This window comes from Hakea prostrata, chromosome 9 (genome assembly GCF_041222555.1).
Source record: "Hakea prostrata isolate BN-2017 chromosome 9, UWA_Hpros_2, whole genome shotgun sequence".
In the NCBI taxonomy this organism is placed as follows: Eukaryota; Viridiplantae; Streptophyta; class Magnoliopsida; order Proteales; family Proteaceae; genus Hakea; species Hakea prostrata.
The window spans coordinates 6,402,790-6,428,943 of record NC_142608.1 but is presented as its reverse complement, the minus strand read 5'-3'; the positions used below and the strand labels follow the sequence as shown (position 1 = coordinate 6,428,943).

At 37.5% G+C, this 26,154-nt stretch overlaps 1 protein-coding gene and 3 pseudogenes across 1 annotated transcript; all 4 read right to left on the bottom strand.

The window, feature by feature from the left end:
- Positions 1-650: 650 nt before the first annotated feature.
- Positions 651-5,936, bottom strand: LOC149004317 (putative pyruvate, phosphate dikinase regulatory protein, chloroplastic). The gene is made up of 3 exons (XM_089169317.1): positions 5,250-5,936; positions 2,273-2,912; positions 651-1,727 (listed from the first exon to the last, which is right to left on the bottom strand). Exons 1-3 carry the CDS (start codon positions 5,724-5,726, stop codon positions 1,624-1,626), a joined length of 1,221 nt encoding a protein of 406 aa, XP_089025443.1. The 5' UTR covers positions 5,727-5,936; the 3' UTR covers positions 651-1,623.
- A 4,754-nt stretch (positions 5,937-10,690) lies between these two features.
- On the bottom strand, positions 10,691-11,997 carry LOC149004316 (large ribosomal subunit protein uL15x pseudogene; annotated as a pseudogene).
- A 6,151-nt stretch (positions 11,998-18,148) lies between these two features.
- On the bottom strand, positions 18,149-18,885 carry LOC149004315 (large ribosomal subunit protein uL15x pseudogene; annotated as a pseudogene).
- Positions 18,886-19,616: 731 nt separating this feature from the next.
- Positions 19,617-22,935, bottom strand: LOC149004314 (gibberellin 2-beta-dioxygenase 8 pseudogene; annotated as a pseudogene).
- Positions 22,936-26,154: the final 3,219 nt, after the last annotated feature.

Here is a 26,154-nt window from a genome sequence, read left to right as displayed (position 1 = left end):
TCTTAGAGAATCGCATATTTTTATGATACATGACATTCCCACCTGCAACCCAATGAAGCCGTGGTCCCCTTCAACATGGCTTGAGAAGAACTGAAATTTTTATATTTTATATTTTATTTATTTATTTATTTTTATGTTTTAAAAATTATCACTAGTCTTTGGGTTTTTTTTTTTCAATAAGAGTAGAGCTACGTGCTCTTCTCACGAATATAGTCCACCTCTAAATATTGATAAAATAAATGTAAGATTTCGTAGGTCTCCCATAGGTCTGACTCTTATTTTTATATTTTTCATAAGAGGTCTCATCCTTATTATGTGGTGGAAAAATCTGAAAAAAAACACATACCACTCCCGTGACGGAGAGATCATTTGAACTTTTGATCACTACTCGGCATTTGAAGATATTTTTTGTAAAAATGGAAAACCAGAACTAAAATTAAGTTTTAGGCATACTTGGAGCAATCTGACAAATTTTTAATTGTGGAGCAAAATGATCCAGAAAGACGACATTTTATGAATTCATTGGGGTTTATACTGCTTCAAATTTTCAGTTTTGGGAGGACGCGAATGACTGAAAACTGAAATTTCAAGGGTTGCTTAGGACTCAGGAATGATCCTCTTTGAAATAAAATTATATTGCAAACACTACAATATGGCCCCAGGTGAACCTAATTTCAAAATGATTAATGTTAGAAATAAGGTACTTCCTCACCTGTCATCATTCCAACACTCCAACCTCATTAGAGTAACCTTTCTGCAATGTCCTAATTATCATTCCAAGCAAACGATTTAGTAAAATACTTCCAAGGAAAAAAACGTTGGGTGAAAGCCAAGTAATCCAATAGCCAAAAATTGCTTCCATTTCAAGTAAGTAACTATGTTGAATACACACACACAGCAAGTGCATCAATCATTTGCTTCCCCCTAACCCCCTTCTCTTTTTCTCTCTCTGTATATCAGTCAAGGTAGTAGGTCACATCTCAAGAGAAGAGCTTTCTGCACCAGAGAAGTTAGTGCTATGGTTGGTGAAAATAGTAAATGAAATTTGTAGCAAGCAAGAACTTGAAATGAAATGGAGAATTTTCACAATAATTGTTCTGTAAACTTTACTATGTACATATTTTACATGACAATGACAGGAAGCTGTGACTATGCTATCTAGAAGATGTATTCAAAAGAATTAGATAAACATAAAGGATGACAGGGACCGGGAAATCGATTTATCCAACCTAAAAATATCAGATACTGAAATATATTCATAGCAATTATATACATAATGTTCTTTTAGTGATTATAGATTTAATATGGCAGAAGACATCAAAATGCAGGAAACCTCTCTGGTGGAACCCATCAAAAGCACATTTGCAGGATAGCAGGAAAAAGGAAATCCTGAATTACCACCGAACAATCAAGTGACCAACCTTTTGATCTGAAGGTGAAGGCATCGCTCAGGGCTTGCCTTCTGATAGCTCTCGAACAGAAGCTCGAGCAGTACTAATGTAATTTACATGTACACCAGGAAAGGTCAACTCATCTTTTGGCCAGGAACAGAATCATACTAGCTCTGCTCCCAGCATCTCATTCCACTAACCTGGAACCAAAACCTTGCTTGCTTTAGTAGGTTTAGTAGCGTTTTGAGATCCTCGGCATTGAATTCTGCTGCTTTCGGTCATTGTAGAGCCTCAAGATAACAGCTGCTGTTTCCTCTATCGCTTTTCCTGTCACTTCTGCAATTACAGTTCCGATATCATCAGAACTAACAAATGCAGCATTCAAAATTTCTACCCAAAACAATCACCATTTGATGTTATCATGCCCTACGCACCATTGCATCAATCAGATTTTAGACCATTAAGATGCTAAGTAAGTTCATGGACAAGGTATGGGAAGGAAGACAACCCAGTTGGAAAGATCCTTCAACAAAGCAGAAGCATGTACAACTAAGAGGCTGAACAAAAAGGGGTATGGCATAATTCTCACACTCAGGCACGCAGCAGTGTCTGACTGATATGAATCTATGGTCCATAATGTCAAAGCCCCTTGTAAAATGTTCCCTCTACTACAACTTATTAGAACAATATCAAGTTCCTATTAAAAACACAATACACACCCACAAACAACATCCATGCATTTCAAACACTACAGGCAATGGTTTATTTTCTAAGGATTTGAAACACCATACTCACGATTTCAGATTTTTCCATGAGGCAAAAGAAGATATCGTAAAACCATAGTAAAGTAACTCGGACTATCAAAATATTATCTGGCTTACCAATTACAGGCCACACTGGATTTTCTGCAAAAATTCTACCAGCAAACTCCAACTCCTCTCTCACATGATCCATCTCTGAATAGTTACTCCTCGAGTCATCACTGAAACCAAGACTCTTTGCTCTTGCTCTTCTAATTGTTTGCAAGATGACAGGATTTATGGTTAGTCCAAAAACCTTCTCTGCCGGTATCTTGAAAAGAGAACTTGGCAGTTCTACCCCTAAGACAATCGGAATGTTAGCCACTTTATATCCCATTTGTGCAAGATAAATCGACAATGGAGTCTTTCCAGTACGAGATACACCAGCAAGGACAAAGTCAGCTTTATGCAGGTTCTGGGGTTGGGCACCATCATCTTGCCTAATGGTGAATTCAATAGCTTCAATTCGTTTGAAGTATTCTTCTGTGAGGGGTATTTTCCGTCCAAGTGCCCCACGAGGAATGCCAGAAGGGGAGACTCCAATATGGTGTGAGATAGACTCAATGATAGGTCCTAGTATATCAGTTGCAGGAACTCCCCATAGCTTGCAGGCTTGCTTGGCTGAGGCAGCCATTGAAGGGTCAGCCAGAGTGTAGAAAAGCATTCCACCTTCTCTAGCTGCTTGTTTTATTATCTCCATTAGCTGCTCCACATCTTCAATCTGAACATCGAGCAAGAAAAGAGAAAAGAAAAAAGAAAGAATATATGTCATTATAGGCTTTACAGTCCAAAAATGGTATTGAAGACTCCATTTTAATTTTTCAATGTAGCATCCTTGGATGAATTCCCAGTCAAGTTTTTTATTCCACTAGATTGTGAATAGGTTGTAGTAGCCGGTTTATTCAATTGATGTATGACATTCTCAAAAGTGGAAGGTACAGAAGTTATATTCAGTAGATAAAGGTCATTCCTAAAATTCCAGTTAGCAGCAATTGAATTGGAGATATGCTAATATGGAGCCCTTATGTAATGATAATTTTTGTGGTAAATTCAGCACATTGGGTGGCAATAATATTAAGGTCTCAAATTTGATATCATCTGAAAAGTTTTACCACCCAAGACAAAGGAATATTTTTTTGGAAGGTTACCCAATTCCTTGGGGTGACAACAAATTTAGTGCAAAAGGGGGCGGTTAACAACACGACATCCCCAGAAAACAATATTGAAATTGAGACTGTTTAGAGAATAGTTTGCACACTCATATCACTTTGGGGTATACTGTAGATAGAATCTCTTCTGATGAATGTTTGCAAAATGAAGAACTAACTACACATGGTCATCCGTTACTAGACTACTATATGTTGGCAGTTGTGAAAGGAGATTTTTTCAGGAGATTTGCAATCCTTATTCGATATGGCTGGATATGATGTCTTAATCCATTCAAGTATCCCTATTGTCCTGGTTGTCCTTGTTCCTAGATATTTGATTGAGTTATAAGGTATCAAACGCAAGCAATGAGCTTCATCATATAAAGCCTGATGTACAACTTCAGACCACACATTAGGTAATTGGGGTTGGTATTTTTTTTTTATTTATTTATTTTTCTCTCTTTGGCCTCTGTATCTGGATTTGTAAAAGAATGGATGGTATGAAAGACGGGCTCCAAAACATCCTTCACATGTGGAGTCAAAGTGCAGTATGGTAATCTGTCTGTATGCAGTATATCCGAACTTAAAGGCCGAATGTGAAGCTTGGACCATCACTGCCATTAGTAAGTATCAGGACTGGAAAACCTTTCAACATGTACTGAGTGACGAACCTCTAATCCAATTCGATTCCTGGAGGCTTATTTAAATACTCAAAATTCTGTGAGAACTATGCGACCCAGCTTCTAAAAAGAGACTTGCGACGGGGAACTGGCTATACTACTGCCCAAACAACAATCGGATATTAAACCTAAGATGTTAAGATGTGTCTTTTAGCAGATCAGCTGTGCAGAAGCACTTGGTGGATTGGCCCAAACCAATTGGGAGATCCATAGGAAGACAAATCAAAGCCAATTAGGTTTTTCGATTTAGTAGGATACTCTTTTGTTCTTTTTATTTATTTACTTTTTCTTCTTTTTTTTGGGGGGGGGGGGGGGGGGGGGGTGAAATTCAATACCAAAAGCCCCCAGGGCAGAAAAGGGGAATTTGTTGTTGGAGGGAGGGTGCGATGCATGCCACGAGCATATAAGATGCTGAACACTTGAAAAAAATAAAATAAAATAAGGCACCTTAGACTGACCCAAAGCCATTTGCAAATCCAAATCGAGAACAGGGTCCAAATATGAATTTTAGTCGAGTAGATATTTGGTGCTTTATTTGGATAATTATGTACGCATATTTTTAATTTGGGTAGGATAGTTTTAATTGGTTTTAAAATCATGAGAGCCCTATAACTGTTTTCTTTTTGAGGCATGTTTCTTTTATTAATTACATGCTTGAATCAACATGTTAAGCATGGAATAGAATGAACTGTATTGAAGCTTGTGTGTATGCGATCTTCTTATGACATTTCTTCTGCCTCCCCCTACAATTTCGATTTTTGCAGTTTCCCCTCTTCTTCCCTTCATCTTCTCCTTCCCTCTTCACTTTTCTGTCATCCATTAATTGACATCAGAGCTCGAACCTGAGTAAATTTCTCTATCTGGGGTTCTTCCTACTTCAAGTCTCTTCCCTGCTATTGTGTCTAGTCTTCAAATGACATTGATTGTAATCTCAAATTAAAAAGTCACATCTGTTGCAATGAAAACCAACTAATACAATAAATTTAGAGACTGGGCTGTTGCAAGTTGAAGGTGGTAAAGGGAGAAGGGCAAAAACCAAATGCCTTCAATTTGAAGTAATAAGATATAACTTGCTGGTAATTCAATGCAAACTATGGTCACAGAGGCACAGACAGCATAAAATCAAACTCCAAGCTCAAGCAGTTAAGAGGCAACAAATTCAAGAGCAAACAATTAATGATTATTGATCAACCATTGACGAGAAAGAGAAAGAAAATTCTTCGTACTCACCCCAGAGAAGAGATGAGTCTGAATAGGACAGCCCCTGTCGATCAAACAGTGCTCGAATTGGCCCAACGCTGCAATGACGGAGTGCTCAGCAGTCCATCCAGTGCCATCAGAGACCATGTAGATCGGCGTCCCCTTCGTAGCCTCCTCATTATCATGATCTTCTTCCTCAAACCCTACCTCTCCCTCGGAGCTGCTTCCTTCCCCTTCCTCCACCTGACGAACCCTATTCGTATCAGCGACCGGTTTCGCAGGAAGAGGGCGCTCAAGTCTTCGACCAGATCGTATGGCACGAGCTCTGGACCATCGATTCAGTTGGGAGCTTCCCTTCAGCTTCCCAACTGGCAGGTCTGGATCGGGCTCTGTAATTGCTTGCATGTTCTGATCATTAGATGAAAAGGCCAAGTGCTTTCTCGGTTTTGAGATTGCGGGAGCGATTGCTGGAGTGGGTGTTGGGAAGCTGAAGCTGGAAGGTGCCATGGTAATAATTATGTGATTCTTATCGATCGGGTTACATTACATATAATAGGGGCAATTGAAGTGTTTTTAAACCAAGGTAGCGAATTTGCAGAAAGGTGGGACTGCAAGAGACGAGAAAGAATCTGGAACTAACTAATAAATGGAAGGAGACATGAATCGCTATAAGCTTTCTTTTCATCGTTTTTTTTTTTTATTTCTTCAGTTATTATGATTTATGATCCGATAAGGGAAGAAAACCTGTGATTCTGGGTGAAGCACCTGTTATTTGTGGCTTAAAATTTCGGATTGTCCGTTGGCGCGCGTGTCCATGGGAGGGGCAGGCTTGAATGTTGAATGTTACACATCTAATATGCAGCACTTGCTGCCAACAGCGAGATCGAAATCTCAGTCTTGGTTAAATCTTATGAGATGGAAATGAGAATCCAGATCCTCACCCTTAGTGAACACCCTCTGGGCTCCCCCGGAAACGACCACAAAGTGATGCCCGTGAAGTTTAAATTATTTTTGTTTTTTCAGATCATTCACATTCTTCATTAGAAAACCAGATTATTGATTGATGGAAATGACCACAAATGATGCCGGAAGAATTGAGAGCATTCACATTCTTCATCGGAAAACCAGATTATTGATTGCATCAAATTACAAGATTCTTGGATCCCTTCTATCTTGTACTTTCCTGACACCCCTCTGCCTGGCATTTTGAGCAAAATTTATATAATACAGACATTTTAAGCAAAATTTACATCTAATATAGGTTGAACCCCTTTCTAAAAATGTGCCAAAAAAATGTACAATCCTCTGCTGACTAAGATAAAAGGTCCCAATTCTTTTTTTTTTTTTTTTTGATAAATAGGTCCCAAATCAAAATATAGATTGAAGAAGAGGGAAAAAAGGAAGAAAAAAAAATCTAATCAATGGTTATTTAGATTAAATAATAATGGAATAACAAAACATAGATCTCTAATCTTCTAAGTCTCCACAAACTTGAGTTCTTAATAGCAAAAACACTTAAGGTTATCAAATCGGTTCTATGTTTAACCCGTACCATTGGTTTTTTCAGCCCATCCTATAAGCTCTGGATTTCTTCTAATGGAAAAGGGTGTCCCTACCATTTCCAAGTGGTTAATTTCCATACCATTTCCAAGTGGTTATTTTCGAAACCCATGTTATGTGCTCACGGATTCTTCCCCAGGGCGTTCCATTTGGAGGGCATTCCCTTTTCAGAGGGCTATATATTCCGCCACCATTTACTAGTAAGTGGCACTGGAGCGCTACACCATTTATAAAGAGCGGTCGGATTCTTTTCGCTGTTTGCCTCAGGTGAAGGAAGGAAAAGGATTTAAGATATTTTCCTCGATGGCCCTACCCATGGGTGAAGGATTGAACCAGCAATTGTTGTTAAATTGGAAAGGTATATCCTACATAAATGGGGCACTATATATTAGCGATGTGTGATACTACCCATAAGAACAAGAAGAAAAAAAATATTAATTTTTTTCTTCCTACAATCACAATTAAGGTTTAAGTATTGGCATCACGAGTATCATATCAATCGCCTAATATCAAGGATTGTATCATATTGACCGATGTATTTTAGTAATCAACTCCGATCCTAGGTTCTATCCCAGCATCCATACTCGCAATCAATACGATACATCTTAATTTCCCTATTAATATCTGCTAAATCATCTAGGACAAACATTCATTTAAAAATACGGGACTATACCTTTCTTAAATCACTCCGATCCGATAGTCTATGAGCTCTAAACCTTGCTTAGCAAATCCAATGCGAACAGGGGTGGCATGGCAGCTCCTGGCCATTGAATGCTCTTGTGGCTATCCTTTAAAGAGACTTAGGCTCTCCAGCATTGCAGAAGACATAAGAGTGCGGAGGAGGGATTTTACTTGTTCGGATCCCGCCGCTAATGGTTGAGATTATCCGCTCTTTAAAAAAATCCCACTTATTATTATTATCGGGGGCATGAATGTAAATACAATTTTCTTTTTTTACCTTTCAAAGGTTTTATAGTTTAAAAATTTACGAAGTTAAACCCCTGAGCACCTCTTTGTTAGCATGGGTTGTAATTTTGGAGGCCTTGGCTTTAACGGTTCATGAGAAATCTCACCTATTATATATTTGGATAATGAAGCATTTCTCCCAAGAATTCGAAGCGACACCAACACTAACGTCCTTCGAGAGATCATATCAATCGCCTAATATCAAGGATTGTATCATATTGACCGATGTATTTTAGCGAGTAATCAACTCCTAGCACCAAGGTTTAAAATATCCCACAATATCATACTACACTAACCGAGTTACATATCCATATTTGACTCAACCAATAAATCTTCTTTGAGTTTTCAACATCTCTTATCCAAGAGGGTTCTCTTTGTAGATGGATGCTAAATATGAGATTCGAGAAAATGACTTTGTGGGCAATTAATTAATGCTTAGAAATAACACTACAACTCAAATCTCAACTCTCCATGAAAGCAATTTAATATCTATAAATTTTAGGGAATTACAGTTCCACCAAAATAAATGGAAGAAAGGGAAAACATTTAACTGTCAATCCAATCTTCATACCAGGAGCAAAAACCATCTACACGCACGGACACAACCAAATGTAGACTGAGCAACGATGAGCGTTCCGGTAGTGCATGCTCCCATCAGGGATTTTTATTTTCAGGGAGATCTGGTTCATTTCTACTTTTTCTCCTTTGGCTTTCATTATAAATGATGCTAAAAGCGGTGGAATAAATATTAAGGGGCGCATGAATGTAAATACACTTTTATCTTCTTACCTTCAAATGTTTTATAGTTTAATAATTTCACAGTTAAACCACGGACACCTCTTTGTTAGCATGGGTTGTAATTTTGGAGGCCTTGGCTTTAGTGGTTCATGAGACCCAATCTTACCTTATTTAAAAATATTTTTATATTGAAGCATTTCTCCCTAAATTACCGTAATCACCCTAAGACTTAAACTACTAAATCACCCTCAATTAAATAATTATTAAAACCAAAACACCATAGTTAAAACCCAAATTATATGTAAATTATTAGAAGCCCGAAACATGCCCTTTTTTTTTTTAAATCCCATCAAAATAATTTTGGTTGACAAATAAACCCAACATAGTAGACCCGTTTAATCTTCTTTCAGTTCACATTTTTTTTTATTTGCCATTTCCAAGGGGTTCTCCTTGGTAGATGGATTTTTTTAATTGTTTGATATTTAAAAAAAAAGACGTATGTTGGCTTAATTAATAATTAGAAGATTACGGTTTTAACAACTCAAATCTCGGTTCTCCATGAAATCATTTTAATGATCTAGGGTAAATTTTATGGAATTACAGTTCCGACCAAAATAAATTAGGATTATAAGAAAGGGAAAACATTTTTAACTGTCAAGGTCCATCTTCTCCAGGGGCTTAGAAACCATCTACACGCACGGACACAACCAAATGTAGACTGAGCAACGAGGAGCGTTTCGATAGATTTGCTAGCTCCCAGGAGAGGCAAATTCGATATTTTCCAAGGGGAGATCTGGTTCAGTGCTATTTGTCCCTTTGGCTCATTATAGAGGAGGCTAAATAATATTTACCAAATATTTAATTGAACGATTCTTCAAAACTCTTTCACAACAATGAATCAGGAGAAAGGGAAATTCGTAGAGTCGTCATTGCAGACCTAGAGAGGTGCTCAGGGGTTTAACTTTGTAAAATTTTAAAATATAAAAGCTTAGAAGGTAAAAAAATTAAATTGGATACACATTCATACCCCCCTCCATTTTTTCATTTCAGCCGGTGGATTTTTTTCTAAAGCCTGGTGAAATCTCAACCATTAGCGGCAGCCAGCCGTGGCTGCCGCAAATAAAAATCCCAGGAGGAGTTGGAATTGGTCTGCTAGTTAGGATTGCTTCACAATTACGATGGGCAAGATCCAACCCCATCTTTAAGAACGCTGGTTGCCTCAAATTCCATCTCTCAAGTATGTATCCTTTCGTATTCATGAAAATCCATCTAATTACCCAAATTCTAGTTTGGTCAGGAGATATTCTAGAAATGGCATACAGGATCCAGAAATGCCTAGTAAACCCGCAATCCAATATCAAGTGAAAAGGTTTTCTTCTGAATCTTGAGAGTAAATGATATCATCTCAACTTCAAATTAAGTCTCAGGAACAGAACTCAGACTATTCACCTAATATGTTATTAGGTTGGCCTAAAATCTTGACAACTATTGGATTACCTCAGACAAGAAAAGAGTGAATCAGCTAAGCAGAACAATTCAATCCAAACAAAATGGGATTACTAGCTATCTTGCTAGAGATGATTAACAAAAGCTAGATCTTCATATATGTTCATCACATTGTTCTTCAAATAAAAATTTCTTCCAACTTTTCTACACTTAAAAATACAAATCTGAAAGCAGTTTTTGTATGCACAAGCAAGTTTCTTCATATCAATAAGAAGTAAGAACAACATTGAAGCTAATATAGAAGTAGAAAGGAAGAATGTACAAAGCCAAAAAGTCAATTGCTACAAGCACAGAATAATCTCGATTGAGCAAAACATTTTTCACTACTCATGCAGAAATTCCTTAAATTTATTTGATGCTCTATTCTAAGAAAACCAAAATATAAACTGAAAATCAAGAAAATTGACTTCCTCAAATGATTACCAAAAAATCAATCTGAAAAATGGGAAAACCAATGAAAAATTGAGAAACTACTACATTCCTCCAAATTATTAGAAGAAGCTAATAATTGAGAAACTAGTCTATTCCTCAAAATCAATCTGAAAAATGGAAAACCAATGAAAAACTGAGAAACTACTGCATTCCTCCAAACAATTAGAAAAAAGTGAATACGAATAACTTGGGCGTCTAACATAGTTGATTGTTGGGTGATCAATACAAATATAGATTTATAATATACAATCAGACGTTGATCTTCTAGCTTGTATTATTAGAAGAACAATAGAAGAACAATAGTTTTAATCACAAGTAGTAATCTTAGAGCATATAAAGATTAAATACAATTCTGCAAAATAAATAAACAGAACAAGCAGGATATTAAGGATTGGAAAAGAGTTATAGAACAAAGTTAGAACATGGTAATTCTAGTCATATATGAACCTTGCATTAGCTCAATTTTGTTGGTCCAAGTCAGATGAGATGTCAATAATGAACCATTTCATGACCACGTCTCAAATTCATCCAACTCTAACCTATCAAGGCCACAGTTATATGTTATGTAGAATAATATTGATGGGTATTCTTCTCCTTGTTCTCCATCAGAGAAAGGCAATGTATTCAAAACCACCTTCTTGCTAACAATCAAACTCTATCCATGGGTCTGTGTTACATGAAGATTCGGATTATTCAAACGGATTTTAAACTAAAAATTCTAAATATAAAATACAAATTCAAATAGAGATTGCGCATTCCTAAACATATATCAAACACAACTAATCCTACTAAAAATGATTCTCAAATCACAAATTCAAAATGAATCGACCAGCAAGTTTAAAAAAAGGATAGATCATGAAAACCTAACGAAGTTAAGAAACAAAAATCAGAGAACGAAGACATAGGTCATTAATTCAAGCGATCAAGACATGAGCAAGATCTGATCGAAACTAAAATAACAAACCGCAAAATTAAATAATCTGTTTCTCTTACAGATTTCAAGGGGAACCTCAAAATTTTAAACCCTAAGTACCCAACAGTAACTAAAACAAGAAATAATCAATTAAGCTGTGAGGACAACGGCACCTCCTGCCTGCTTGATCTTCTTCTCTGCAATCTTAGACACAAGCTTGGCCTTGACGACAATGGGTTGTGAAGGCAAAACTCCTTTACCCAAAACCTTGAAGTAACCAAACTGGGCAACATCGATCATAGGTGCGTTCTCTGGGGTTGCCTTATCCTTGGTCTCTTGCGGAATCATCGACCAGAGCTTTTCAACGTTGAGGGTTGGGCAGTGGAACTTGTTGCGCAACCTGTGAAAGTAACGCATACCCACCTTACCGAAGTAACCTGGATGGTACTTGTCGAACAAGATCCGGTGATGATGCATACCTCCGGCATTACCACGACCACCGGGATGCTTCCTGTGCTTACCAATTCTTCCATGTCCAGCAGAGACATGGCCTCTCTTCTTCCTGTTCTTCTTGAATCTCGTCGTCATTTCTGCTCCCTTGCGCTCGCTCCTCCTCCTCCTGCTGAAAATGCCGCAGCGAGACGAGGGCTTTCTAAGTTTCAGAAATAACTCTTATATTGCGAAAGAGTAGATGCTAGGGTTTTTGTGGACCCAAAAAAAAAATTGCTAGGGTTTTCAGAGTTTCTTTCATTTCCGTTAGATCCTTCATCTTTTTCTATATTGTCGGGTACGTCCTCAATAAAGGTGGGCTTTAGCCCCTATGTTGGTGATTTTTTTTTTCTTTTTTGGTAAAGAAAAGAGAGGATGCATTAGCGGCCACTTAGCGTCCCCCGCTACGCAATGTTCGGACTTTTTATGGAGTGTGACCTATGCAAACATTACCCCTGTGCACTACCACCTATGCAAGCATTAAACCTATGTTGGTGATTTTTTGGGATGGGCTTTGTAACTTCGTTATATAATATACAATGTTGGCAAGAGTTGAACTTACTATTTCTTCACTAAAAGGTGTTGATCTTACCACTAGTGTTATTCTGTATTGGCAGACCATGGTTTAGTAGGCCGGGATGGAATTAAGAAATTTTACCCAATTAACCAATGCTAAGCTCATGCTAGGCTTTGGTAAGTGGCCTTTATGATGGATTTAAGAGGTTTTTTTTTTTTTTTTTTTTTTTTTTCATCCTCATTTTTTTTGACAAATATTTTTGGGTGTGTTCTTTTCTAAAACCTACTTTTATTAAAAAGAACTGAAAAAAAAAATCTCATAATCGAGAACCAAGTTCACTATGAACTTTTGAGAAAAGAAATTTATTCTTGTCATTTTTTGCACAAGGTTTAAACAACATGTTCTCATATTACATGAAAAATATAGGTAAAAACGTCATTTACTCTTAACATGTTAAAAAAATATATCATTTTTTACTATTGTTCTCCCACATTCCATTTTATCATTTTTGAAACCAACTTACCTCTCAATTAGAAAATATTAGGAATCTATTTACAACTACATACTTGCGAAAGTTATTTTTCATTCCATAATTAATTTTAAACAATTATTTTAAACAATTATTATCAAATTAATTTTCATTTTCAATAAAATAATAAAAAGTAAAAAAAGGTTTTAGTATTGATTTCTTCTTCTATTATGGAGGCACGGTCTTCTTAAGACCTTGCTTGGGTCCTGCGCAATAACCATCAAGCATTCACTTTGGGTGGTGGGATCGAAATTTTAGCTTGATAATCCTACGCATTTAATGCGCAGGATCCAAGCTTTTTCGGTCTTCTTATAGGACCATGGTTACTAAACTCTTTTTGTTAGCCTGTTACAAGAAAAATAAGTTTGACACCTCCCTCTCTTGGGTTATGAAGTTAAATGTTGACGCAATTGTGAACGCTAATAATGGAAGCCCCACCCAAATTGGAGATTTAGTAGGCCATGGAAAAGCTTATAAAGAGAGTTTCACTAAATACATTAGCCATCGTCCAGTTCTTGAAGTTGAGCTTTTAGCTGCCATGATAGATTTCCAGCTCTTGATTATTGAGTCTGACTCCCTAGAGGTGATTTCCTACCTCTCCAGTCTCCGCTAGTGAGATTTTACATTTTATTTCCCCCCATACCTCTCCACTGAGTCCGGATCACCGACCCCGACAGGCAGCACTTTGCGCTCCCCGACGCTTCCTGACCACATATATCAGTGGGGCCCACGGTGAAAAATATTTTTTGAAAAAAAATTTAAAAAAAAAAAACTTTTTCAACACCAGTGGGCCCCACTGATATATGTGGTCAGGAAGCCTTTGTGCTCCCCCGACGGGGAGAAGATCCGGATTCCTCTCCACTAGTGAGGTTTTACATTGATGGCCTACCAGCTAGTAGAAATTACCTCGATTCTAAATATTTTGGCCTTTTTTTTGGGTTGAAATTCTAAATACCTAAGCCTAGGTATCAATTCTTCTCATTACTAGAGATGCTAATAATACCGTTGATTGGATGTCAAAGATATCCTTGGAATTAAAGAATTTATTGGTGTTCTTTTCGGATCTTTCCCATGATTTAGAGGTGATCGTATACACAAATATTGCAAGTCCTTCAATTGAGTAATTTATTTTTTGTTTGGGTCTTTGACTCGTTTGTTTATGTACCTAAAAAAATGAAAATGAAAAGTGATACAAAAATTAGCGTTAGAACCTATTTCGGGTGGATTTCATAGAGTAGGATTTGCTTGCTTCACATCACCATGGGTTTTATTAAAGATAGGATCCTTTGCCATGACTTTTAGCAAAGGTCGTATTTAGGAGATGCGTAATCTTATTACAATTAAAAGAAGACGATATAGAGAATGACGTTTTCTAAATAATTAAAATAGGGTGGATGAAGTGGAGATGTGCATTCGGGATCTTGTGTAATTGACATATTCCATTAAAACGTGAAGAAAAATTCGCTAGAACCGTCATTCGACTAGTTATGGTATATAGTGCAAAGTGTTGGGCTGTTAAAATAAACTATATAGATAAACTCAGTGTAGCAGAAATGAGGATGCTAAGATAGATTAGTGATAAAACTGGGAATTATAAGATAATGAATGATCATATTAGAGTTAGTCTGAGAGTTGCTCCCATAAATGATAAGCTTCAAGAAAGTCATTTGAGGTGATACGATCATGTTCAACAGAGACCTATAAATGCCCATGTACGAAAAAATGATATAATTCAAATTGAAGGAATTAGAAGAGCTAGGAGGTAGATCTAAAATAACCTTAAGAGAAGTGATGAGAAAGGATATGCATAGCTTAGATTTTGTATTTAGTATGACTTCAAACAAAACTGAGTGGAAGGCAAGAAAGAGTCCATGTAGTTGACCCCATTTAGTTGAGATAATGCTTATTGTTGTTGTAGTTGTAATCTTATTACAAATTATTGGATACGATGTCTTAGTCCATTCAAGAATCTTTATTTGTCCTCCTTTCGAGATCCGTTCTTCTTTTTCTTTTCTAAACAAGAGATTCAACTTCTGTGCTATGCATTTAATAACTTTACACCACCCCATAGGTAACCGGAGCGTTTGTTTTCCCATTTTATTGTGGTTACTACAATCGATACAAATCGTTTCTTCTGCCGGAGCTATGAAGAACGAATGTTATGAAACTCGGAAAAACATCTTTAGATGTGGAGGTCAAGCATGGATTTTAATTTGCGGTAGCAGGTTTAAAATTTTTAAACTTACAAAGTGAAGTTCCTAAACCATGGCTTCTCGACCTCAATCGTTCGGCAGCTCTATTGCTTTCGGTTCTTGAAATTCCCTCTCCATTCCTCCATTGTCTGCCATATTTAGTGTTTCTTCGAGTTTTCTTGTCTTTCTTTTATGGTCTCTGGTTCTTGGGGTTCTCTTTCTGTACTTTAACTTCTCTATTTTACTTTTTCTTCTCTAGGTTTGTAGTTTTAAGTTTTAATGGGTAGTTTTCCTCCCAACTTAGAGGACGGAGAGCTATGTCTTCCTTTTAACATTTTTCCGGATGAAGTAACCCCAAAGATTAACCCCAAATTCCCATTTGAAGTGAACAACATGGAAGACCTTGCTCAATAGTTCGCCACTTACACCTTGTTTGAACGTAGCTGAAATGCTGTTAAACTTTGTCCAGATTTGGTTTCAAGCTTGGAGGTTTCCTCTAAATCACGTTTTTCTCTGTTTCGTTTGATATTTGAACTCTACTTTGAGGCTTCCTAACATGGTAGGTTTTGGTTTCGATGTAGAGCATAGAAAAAAATTCGAGGGAAACTCAAGTTTCAACCAGGTGAAAAAATGGGAAACCTAGGTGGGAAACTGGGAAATTTTGAGAAAACTTAGGACTTTTTCGTGTAAGTTTCGACAGGTTTTAGGGAGTATTTTAGGGTGAAACTTTGCATTTAAGCTAATTAGAGTATAAAAAACACATTGGCTGTATTTTTGCTAAAAAAAATCAACGTATATATGTCATTCAATGTACATAACATCAATATAGAGTTGTCTGAGAAGCACACTATAAACTTAACATTCAATATATAATTTTTAACTTCAAAACATTAAATACAAAATAACTGACAATAAAAGGAAAGTACAACTTAGTGATAATAGTGGATCCATTCTATGAGCTGAGTAGTACTATACTTGTAACATCATCTCCTCCAACCAACGAACATAGATATCCCATGGCATTTTATGCTTATGGTTGTCAAGGTAATCGACAACTGTAATTTATAAGTCTGGTCATCAACATGCATAAGATAACCAGTTTGAAAGAATATGTAATTTGGATAGGGAAGTCCTTGATGGAGGGGGTATTTGTCGTGGTATTTGGAAAAACATGAAAGAAACAAAAAAAGTAAAAATTTGGAAAAGATACAAAACTTGCAAGAAAAAGGCTCAGGTTTCCACGAAATTTTCCGAGTTTCTACAAAATTTCTCATGTTTCCCACGAAATTTGGGAATTTTTTTCTTTCTCATGAACCAGCTGGTCAGGTTTCCACGAAATTTTCCGAGTTTCTACAAAATTTCTCATGTTTCCCACGAAATTTGGGAATTTTTTTCTTTCTCATGAACCAGCTGGTCCAGCTAGGTTGAACCAGGTTTCGACAGGTTTTGATGAAATTTCGACTGTTTCGATTCAAACTTGGGATTTTTTTCCGGTCCCCTAATTTTCGTTTCGAAGTTCCCAAAATAAAAAATTTTTGTAAAAATTTCGCAAGTTTCAACAAAATTTTGTTCTATGATGCAAAGCAAGTAGAGCCAATGCAGTATATTTACTTGAGGACCATCTCCATCCAAGTCGCAGGGACCTGAGAGATAGGGATTTGGAAGTTAAGTGTGGGTTTAGAAATTGGGGAATCAAGTCAAATAGACTTATAGGGACTTCACTTTGTAAATTAAAAAATTTTAAACCTTTAACATATATATCCCACATGTTTTCTCACAGCCGTCCGATGCAATTATTCATACGTGGTAAATTCCTGACCGACTGCGGCCTGCAGCTGCTGCCGCAAATTAAAATCCAATTATTCATACGCGGTAAATTCCTGACCGACTGCAGCCTGCAGCTGCTGCCGCAAATTAAAATCCATCAAGCACTCCATCCATCCATTGCGATTGTTGATGACATCTAGCATGCATTTGGAAAGCAGTGTTTGATAGACGAAAATTCTAGTTTTGGAACCAAGGGATTTGCAAGTGCTAAAAAGGAGGGGGAGGATGGTCTTGACAAACTTCCATCATGGGAACCATTATATCATGTCCTATAAGAACCTTTTCTCACCAGTTTGTTATTAAGAACGAAAAAATGAATTATTTTGACAAACACCCACCACTCAAGAACAGAAGAAAGTTAGAATCTGGATTTGTATCTCTTCTTTGCATCTCCACTCACAGAAACCCTAAGAGGCAATCAGATCACTCAAAAGTCAGGTTCATACCCACTAACTTACCTGTTCGAAGCAAATCAGCAGTCACCTTTTCCCGGCAGATTAAATCAAAGCTATTGTATCTGGGGATGTTGCTATACATGTTATTTATCAGATCAAGTAATTCAAGTTCCCAAAATGTATTCATAGAGACTGGAAATTTAGATCTGGCAATTCAAGCGCCACACTGTAACCAGCCCAATAATTTGTTATGGAGATGGTTACCCTTTCATCTATCTACGACACTTGATCAGACACTTGCTGCTATTAATCACACATATATTACAGCCACACAAAAATCCTCCATGCGACACATAAAAGAGAGTCTATTTCCTTTTAGTGGATGATGATGAGCTTTCCAGTGAAATTTTGGCCAAAGAACTGGAATTGGATGTCACCTTCTTGATGCATTTAAGAACTATAAAGGAATACTAGAGCAACTTATTTCAATTAATGCACAGGAAAAATTATATGAAGGAGCATCAACAAATGTTAAATGGAGAGGACCAGCAACTATTAATCTTACGACGGATTTGAAGGGTAATTCAAATAAAATGATTATCTGCAAGTATAAGGATTGAATAGGCCTGCAACAACATGTAGTGAGTGATAGCTTCTCAAAGAAGACCAACCGGTGCATAAGCAATTGCTAAATTGGCCCAAACCCACTGGGAAATCCATATGAACATGAACTGCATCCTAAGCAGATATTTAATTTTGGTAGAATAGTCTTAGTTGGTTTCGAATTGTGAAGAGTACTAGTTTAATTGTTTTCTTTTCGAAGCATGAAAACCTAATGAAATTTCAGATACAACTGAGAACGAATTCATAGGACATTCAATTTAAGCGATCAAGACATGAGCAGGATCTCGCTGAAACTTTAAAATCAAAACCCAATATAAAATATCCAATTCATAATTTGTTTCTTGAAACTCAAAATACAAAACCCAACATAAAAGTATCCAATCCATGCTTTGTTTCTCAGATTTAAAGAGGAAACTCAAAATTGAAAACCCTAACTACTAAGTAACTAACAATAACTAGAAGAAAATTATAACCTTCTAAGCTGTGAGGACAACAGCACCTCCAGCCTGCTTGATCTTCTTCTCTGCGATCTTAGACACCAGCTTGGCCTTAACGACAATGGGTTGTGAAGGCAACACTCCTTTACCCAAAACCTTGAAGTAACCAAACTGGGTAACATCGATCATAGGTGCGTTCTCTGGGGTTGCCTTATCCTTGGTTTCTTGCGGAATCATCGACCAGAGCTTTTCAATGTTGAGGGTTGGGCAGTGGAACTTGTTGCGCAACCTGTGGAAGTAACGCATACCCACCTTGCCGAAGTAACCTGGATGGTACTTATCGAACAAGATCCGGTGGTGATGCATACCTCCGGCATTACCACGACCACCGGGATGCTTCCTGTGCTTGCCGATTCTTCCATGACCGGCAGAGACATGGCCTCTCTTCTTCCTGTTCTTCTTGAATCTCGTCGTCATTTCGGCTCCCTTGCGCTCGCTTCTCCTCCGATCGAAATGGCGCAGCGAGAAGAGGTTTTTCTCAGTTTCAGAAATATTACTATATACTGCGAACCGATAGAAACTAGGGTTTTCAGAGTTTCTTTCATTCCCATTTCATCCTTCATCTTTTTCAATATTGTCGGATTTGTCCTTCAGTACAGAGGTATTTAGCCTCAGCACTCCATGGGCTGTACTCTAGCACCGAAAACATTTTTTTGGGCTTGGACTGCATTTTCGGCCCATGATCCACTTTAGCACCTAACATTTTTTTATGGGCTTGGGCTGCATTTAGAGAGAACCTGTTGCTCTTTGCAGTGTTGCTCGTTCTAAAGCATCATTCTTAGAGCGAGATTGTGTTTTTCTTGTGAACTGCGTTGTTGTGAATGGATTGGTGAATATAGCTCTTCGGTTCCTTTGTAATTGCATTTTGGGGTGCATTGCTAAGACTTAGATGATTGTTTTATGCAGAAGGTATTGACATAAGTCATACCAAAAATAGAAATCATTTGACATGTGGCATTTTCTACCCAATAGAACAAGCTCTATTCTGGAGGGACTTTTCATATAACTCTCTAGAAATCAACCATATGGAATCCAGTATATTAGGGTTCTTTAAATTGAATTAAGTTCACCCCACTATTAGTTCATGAGAGATTCCAAGTAGTTGGTTCATGGCTCGTACAAGGACATGATCAAAATTCATTCTAAACCTTATATTACATGAAGGCTAGGACCCTACACTTTTGTGCATGGACACTCAGTCTAGGAAAAATTCTATTCAAAATCGCTACTGTTATTGGCATGAAAAGAGAAACTTGGGAGCCCTATTTTTTTCCCTGTTGTAAAAATTTTCTTGAACTTCTTGTGTGTACTCTCTGAAACTAAACTTTCTAAACTGGAGGCTCCCTGTTGCTTGTATTATAGTATCATAAGAAGGACAGAAGAAATATGCCACAGAAAAACTCTCCAAACACCTATTGGTCACCAGACTCACCACTCGGTGTTTCACTGACATGTAAACATATATCACTGCTCCATGCCTGCAACTCAAACATGATTGAGGACAACTTCAAAGTGTTAATATCTCAACAGAACTTCTAACGAGAACCTCAACCTTAAGTTTTTAGTAACTTAGATATATACACTTCTATGAGACTATTACCTGAAACAAGTCTCCGATGTTGATCACGAGAGCTTCTGGATTGGGGTTAACAGTTACCCATCTCCCATCTTTCACCAACTGCAACCAGCCTGCACGCGCAACCTGATCTTGATGCAGCAATGTGAGCAAGTTGGTATCTGTATGTGGCATCGGTCAATCCAAAAACTGTAAATGGCAAGGGAAATGGTGGGGATCCGTTCATTCAAAGATAACAAGAGTTGAAGCAGCAGCTTTCCCTGAAGAAAGAGGACTTGATACCCAAATTTTCTCCCAAAACTTCAGCTATTATTTAGGCTAAAGAGGAAGGCTTTGTGACAAAATCTTTCATGGTCAAGCTGGTGGCAAAGAATCACAGAAAACTGACTTAGGAAAACATTATATATATAACTTCCCCCAAGGGCAAAAAGACCACTTCAACAAAAATCTTGAGTGAATCCAGTAGCTTCAGGAGTTGGATCCCCTTTTAAGGTCCCCGCAAGCTAGAATCTGTGGAATTCACTATGAGATATGTAACATGGTAACTCGTTCACAACAAAAGAATGGATTCCAAATGATTGATTTATAAAATGTCTTAGACTTCTTTATATAAGGACATGATATAGACTCTGTTAGCTAGGCTCACCTCTGATTACTGACAAAGTGGACCCCCCTCTTATATATATGTGTAATGAAAAGAACATGAAGATACTACTATCCTTAACTTTCGAAGATAAAGAAACCAGTGTACCCTAAAAATTAAAAATACAAATAGAAATAGAAAGAAGATAGAAGAACAAAACTCTCCATATAGCTAAGTTGATGAGGATTTTGCTTCAATTCAACGCCATAAATGCGCTGAACCATTAAGCAATACAACATGGGCAGTCGGATCCAGATCTCAGTCGAGATTTCGTCAAGATTGAAATCTCAACCGTTGAGAAACTAACGCTTAATGCATTGAACCGAAGCAAAATCCTACCCACAACTTTTTTATGGGAGAGAGAAGTTAGACAAAGCAGTTCCCTTAAATGAGTTTTCAAGCGTATTGACATTTTTTTTTTGTCAAAACCTAAAATACCTGAAATTTTATAATAAAAAACCTCCCTATTGAAATTTCTGGAGCCTAAGTAGAGTTCTTTTTTTCTTTTCATGATAATAAAGCAGAAATTTATAACCAAATCAAATTTTAGTAATGCATTGAGCAGTAGGGTTGATAGTGCTTATCCATTCTGTAGGCTATATTAGTGAAGTGTTGTAGGATAGGAGGGTGGGGATTTTTTTTTTGTTAAAATTACAAAATGATGCATGTTGGCATTTTGTTAGGATGTCTACCCAACGTGAAATTAGGTGTAGTGATTATGCCTCAATTTTAGGTTTGGGTAGAAAATGGAGAACTTCAGAATGGCACCAAATCTCCTTGATTGGTATGTTGGCACTTCTACCATAATCTAGCCCTTCACAAATTGCTACTAGCGCTGCTTCCAGCTTGTTGGTATTGCACCTTTCCTAGCCTTTGTGTAGTGTATCCATCCTTGTTCAGCTATCCCCACACTCCATCATGTGCTACTCAAGTATACATTAGATTACCCTGCACACAAAATTATATATGAGTTGGATATATTTGTGTCAAATAATATATCATGAGTTTCAATTGTAGGACATACAATCTTATCTTTATGCAATGACTTGAACATGCTAGTTTAGTGTCCTTCATTACTCTTCCTTAATTGTATATACTGTTGTAATTGTGTATAGCATGCTGATCTTATCATATACTTGCTGTTTGTATTGTCTTCGCATATACTTTATTAATTATGAATGTGATATGATGATGGTTGATGTATTGTGGTTCTAATGGAAATGGTATTCCATTTGGATATCTTAGCTTAAAATATCAAAGGGTTGTGGTATGGGACACATGCTTGTTGATGTCTCCAGCACTATCATAACTACTGGATGACATACTTAGATAGAGTCTAGAGTTGCATGGCTAGGTACCCCACATACTACTACCCTTTTGGAAAGGGAATTGAAGTCGGATGACCCATGACAATGGTGATGTGACTCTGTTTCATCCTACAGTGGTAACCAGTCCGTGCGGAGACTCAGTGGTCCACTGTTGTTCATACAATGGTAGGGTTGCATATATTAGGGTTAGGCTCATGGACGTCCAAGGAGCGGACCGGGTGTCGTGAGGAGTCATGAGAGCTTTCCGCCCCAACAATATGTGGATGACCATATGGTTAGGAAGTGGAGTCCAATAGCGGTAGCTAGTTCGTGAGGGTTCTCATTCCTAGGTTGTGAAGGATACTGAATCGAGTTGGTTGGTCCCATAGGGGATGTATCTGGACTTCACGTAGTATGTCACCATTATGACTTGCATTGGATTAGAAACCCCAACATGCGCCAGTACTCATGCCAATGGTCGTGGTGAGAGAGTGTTGACTTAACCCTAGCCATGGTTTGAAGTCAGGTGTGGACTTACCCTTTTACCCAAGATCCCTACAGAGGTATCCAGTCCTTGCCGGATCAAAGTGACTAGACCTACCCAGAGGAGGGCTGGTGTATAACTTAAAGCATGTCAACTGTTAGAGACTTGCACAGTTAGATTTTAGTGGCATTCATACATTTGCACTTCATACATATCATATATGCATTTCTGATGGTGTTGACATATGGATGAGAATTATGTTGTTCTTACTGAGTTTGTCAAAGCTCATTCTTTTTTTTCTATGTTATATTTTCCTGTACAGATGGAGGATATACGCCGAAAAATGGATTGGTATGTATCTCATGAAGGAGATGGAGATAGCCTGTGGGGGAGCTCTTGCGAGTGCATGGAGTGCGCTTATAGCACCCATTGATGGGCATAGGAGACAGATAGCCAGACATTTTGCTGACCGTCTGGAGAAGAACTGGAGAACCCCCTTCCTTGCTAAACATGAACTGCATTTTCTAGCTTTAGAGAAAGAAACTGGAAAGAAGATTATTTAATTCATTTTTATTGCTTCAGCTGAATTCATATTCTTTTTGATCATTTATTCTTTCCTTGATTATTTTGTTGGAATATTTGGATTCCTGTAATCCTTTTCTTTAATTATTGAATTTATTCTTGCTCACGATTATCTTTACTTGCATTTATTATTATTGATGGGTAAGACCGTGGATCCTATGACGGATCACTCCCACGGGTTGTCGAGCGGGTGGGGTGTGATAGAACTGGCCTCCAACATGAACATCAACAACTTGAATGTTAAAAATTGTTGCTTGGTATTGTCTATAGTAGCCTCCTTTGCTTTCAAATTCTCCAAAACTTTAGTACATCAGGTTCCCATAGCAGTGCCATTTGGTTTACACATTCTTCTACAATTGCAGAGTTGGGAAGATTTGGATTTTCTCCTTCACCCATCACCACTATTGGAGGACTCATATTAATTTCAGCCAGAGCTTCTTGTTCACAAACGGGACCTCCTTGATGATTCCTTCATAATGCACTTGAGATTGCACTTGAAGTTTTCCAAATTCTTTTTCAAAATCGTCTACCCCAACCACTTGTTTCTCTTTTGCAAGCCTTTTTCTTCTAGCTTGCTCATCTTTTGTTTCAACAACACCCTTGCTTCCATCCCGAGGACAGACAGCAAGAACACAACTTTGGTTACTACACAAAACTTTTTACGAGAGCTTCTTCATTCTCTTTGTTTTCTTTTTCACTTTTTTTTTTTTTTTTTGCTTTTTATTTTCCATTTTGAGCTTCATGATCTACCTATTGGGATTCACATAATAATCCCATCCATAAGGGTACAATCGAATTCACCGGAAGAGATTGAGTCACCTTTTGTTGGCTGATTCAGCAAGAAAGCTTTGACAAACTATGCATTAACAATGTGAATTGGACCGTTTTCACCTTGGTCTATAGCAAAAAAATGATATTTTTTAGGTATCAATCTTCCTCCCCACGACAGGCACCCCTTTAGAAAGGTTCGGTTAATGCAGATGTATAGAACTCAACAGGCAACAAGCCTGTAGAAGGGTTCACTACCCCTTCATACAAAGATCAGTAATTCGAACGGTGTGTGATTTTTTCGCAGTTTGAACAAACAAACATCACTTCATAAAGGCCAGAGAACCATTCCCCTTTGATGTTTTTGATAGAAACATAAGGCTTAATAGGTTGGTTGATATCAAATAGTATCTTCAACCGAGCAGTGTTTAGAGGCATACCCAGGTCCACAAAGTTCATCAAAACATCTAGGACAATGCCAATCTCAGAGGCAGCATTGAAAAGTTGTTCAAAGGCAAAACAATCGGGTCTAACATCACAAAGTTGAATCCAAATGGCAATGGGTGGGAGTAAAGATTTCTTTCTGTTATCTAGAAATGGTTCAGTGGAAAGGTGTACCAAGTGTGTACCAATCCACCAAGGGGAAAGGGAAAGAACTCTAATCTACCTTCATGAGAGGAGAAAGTGGCTCTGATATACCAAAGTAAGCAATAGAGGTGATACCAAGATCTTTCCAAAACTTAGCAGCACTAGCATAGAATAATTCCATTTTGAGAGGTGAAAATCCCAATGCGTAGCCATAGAAATCCTCTTAAGAGAGCAGTCATTGTCTAGATCACGTTTCCTTCCATCCAAAGGGCATCCTATAACCTTCCACACTGGAGCCTATCCCTGTCCCTTTTCTCCACCTCTATTGGTGATGGACATCCCAACAAGTGAAGGGGGGCTAGATTGAAATTGGAGTTTGCTCAGCGAGCAAGGGGGAGGGGAGGAGAGTTTGCGACTCTACATGGTTACACCAACAAACCTGCAAGAACAAAAAGAAAGCGTACAATAGCACCAACCAATAAGGTTGATCAAAGTAAAGGCAAGTATGCAAATAACATGGCACAACAGGCGCTAAAGAAGGTACAACAACAAGTTGGAGTGAACTGGGAGAACAAAGGGAATAAGTGGTAAAGGCAAGTGAAAATTTAGGAAGAACTTTAAATGGCAGCCAGTCTAAAGAGACGTTGGGTAGATGAGCCATTAATGGCAAGACAACGTACAAACCTAAACAGGGAGAAAAGAGGGAAGGGGATCGAGGAGACGTTGTTGCTCTTTAGGCTGTACTGCCCTCACCTACATAGAAGCTCATAATTTCCAGACGACTATATAAGTGGCCTACGAATATCCCGCCTCCCGGGGGGAAATTAGCTGTAGAGTGCAGCAGAGATATATGCTTGAGATATAGAGGGAGTTAAGGCAACAAGAAAGGGAATGGAGGATGTGGTTGGAAGAATCCAATCATAACTTCTACTTTTTCCAAAGCCAAAATGAGAGTTCTTAGACATAAATAGTGGAGGGAATTGGAGACAACACCATCTTTTAGCAAAACACACGTATAGCTTGGTCACTATTTCCATGGTATTTTCATCATCATCTAGCATATTGTAGTTTTATTTATTTTTTTTTTTTTAAACACATATTTTTGTTTTTATAAATAGAATTTTGATGCATTTCTATCGGTAAAACAAAAAAAAATTTCTTTTCTTTTCTTTTATTTTTCAAATAAAAGATCATATTCATAAATCAAACGTTGTTCCTTTTAAAGATTCTTTGTGCATGTAAGGGACAAATCTGTTAATTCGTCCATCTAGATTCTAGCAAACAAGGGATATTCCCTACTAGTGTTTTTTTGTCCCTTATATGAACAAGTATCCTTTAAAAGGTAGCTTTTAAAAAAGAGTTTTTGGCTTTACATGTAAGGGTGTTAATTGGTACAGAACTAATATTTAATATAGTATAAAATAAACTCATCTCTTAACTCTTATTAATACAATCTTGAATATTTCAAATATAAATATACTCATGATGTAATATGGAGTCACATAGGAAGGAAACAATTAAGGGGTTGTAGGTCACGCATTATGTAAATCATTGCTGAAAATGGGAGACATGACATTTTTTGTTTTGGTAAACCTAACTTTTTTGGTGACATGACATTGATTGCATATCACACTCATGCAAAAGGCATGAACCCAAACTGGATACCAATTAATTCTAACAACTTTAATCTTGTGGGACTTTGAAACTTTTCAATGCATCCATAAATGGTCAGACCGACCAGACACCAAGTTGGGATGACTTTTCTTCCTCTGATCATGTTCTTAATTTTCTTTTAATACATC

Coding starts and splice junctions, on each gene's coding strand:
- LOC149004317 (XM_089169317.1), bottom strand. CDS start 5,726: ATGGCACCTTCCAGCTTCAGCTTCCCAACACCCACTCCAGCAATCGCT. Junction 2,913..5,249: donor AGACTCATCTCTTCTCTGGG/GTGAGTACGAAG, acceptor CTCGATGTTCAG/ATTGAAGATGTGGAGCAGCT. Junction 1,728..2,272: donor TCCAGTGTGGCCTGTAATTG/GTAAGCCAGATA, acceptor CTGTAATTGCAG/AAGTGACAGGAAAAGCGATA.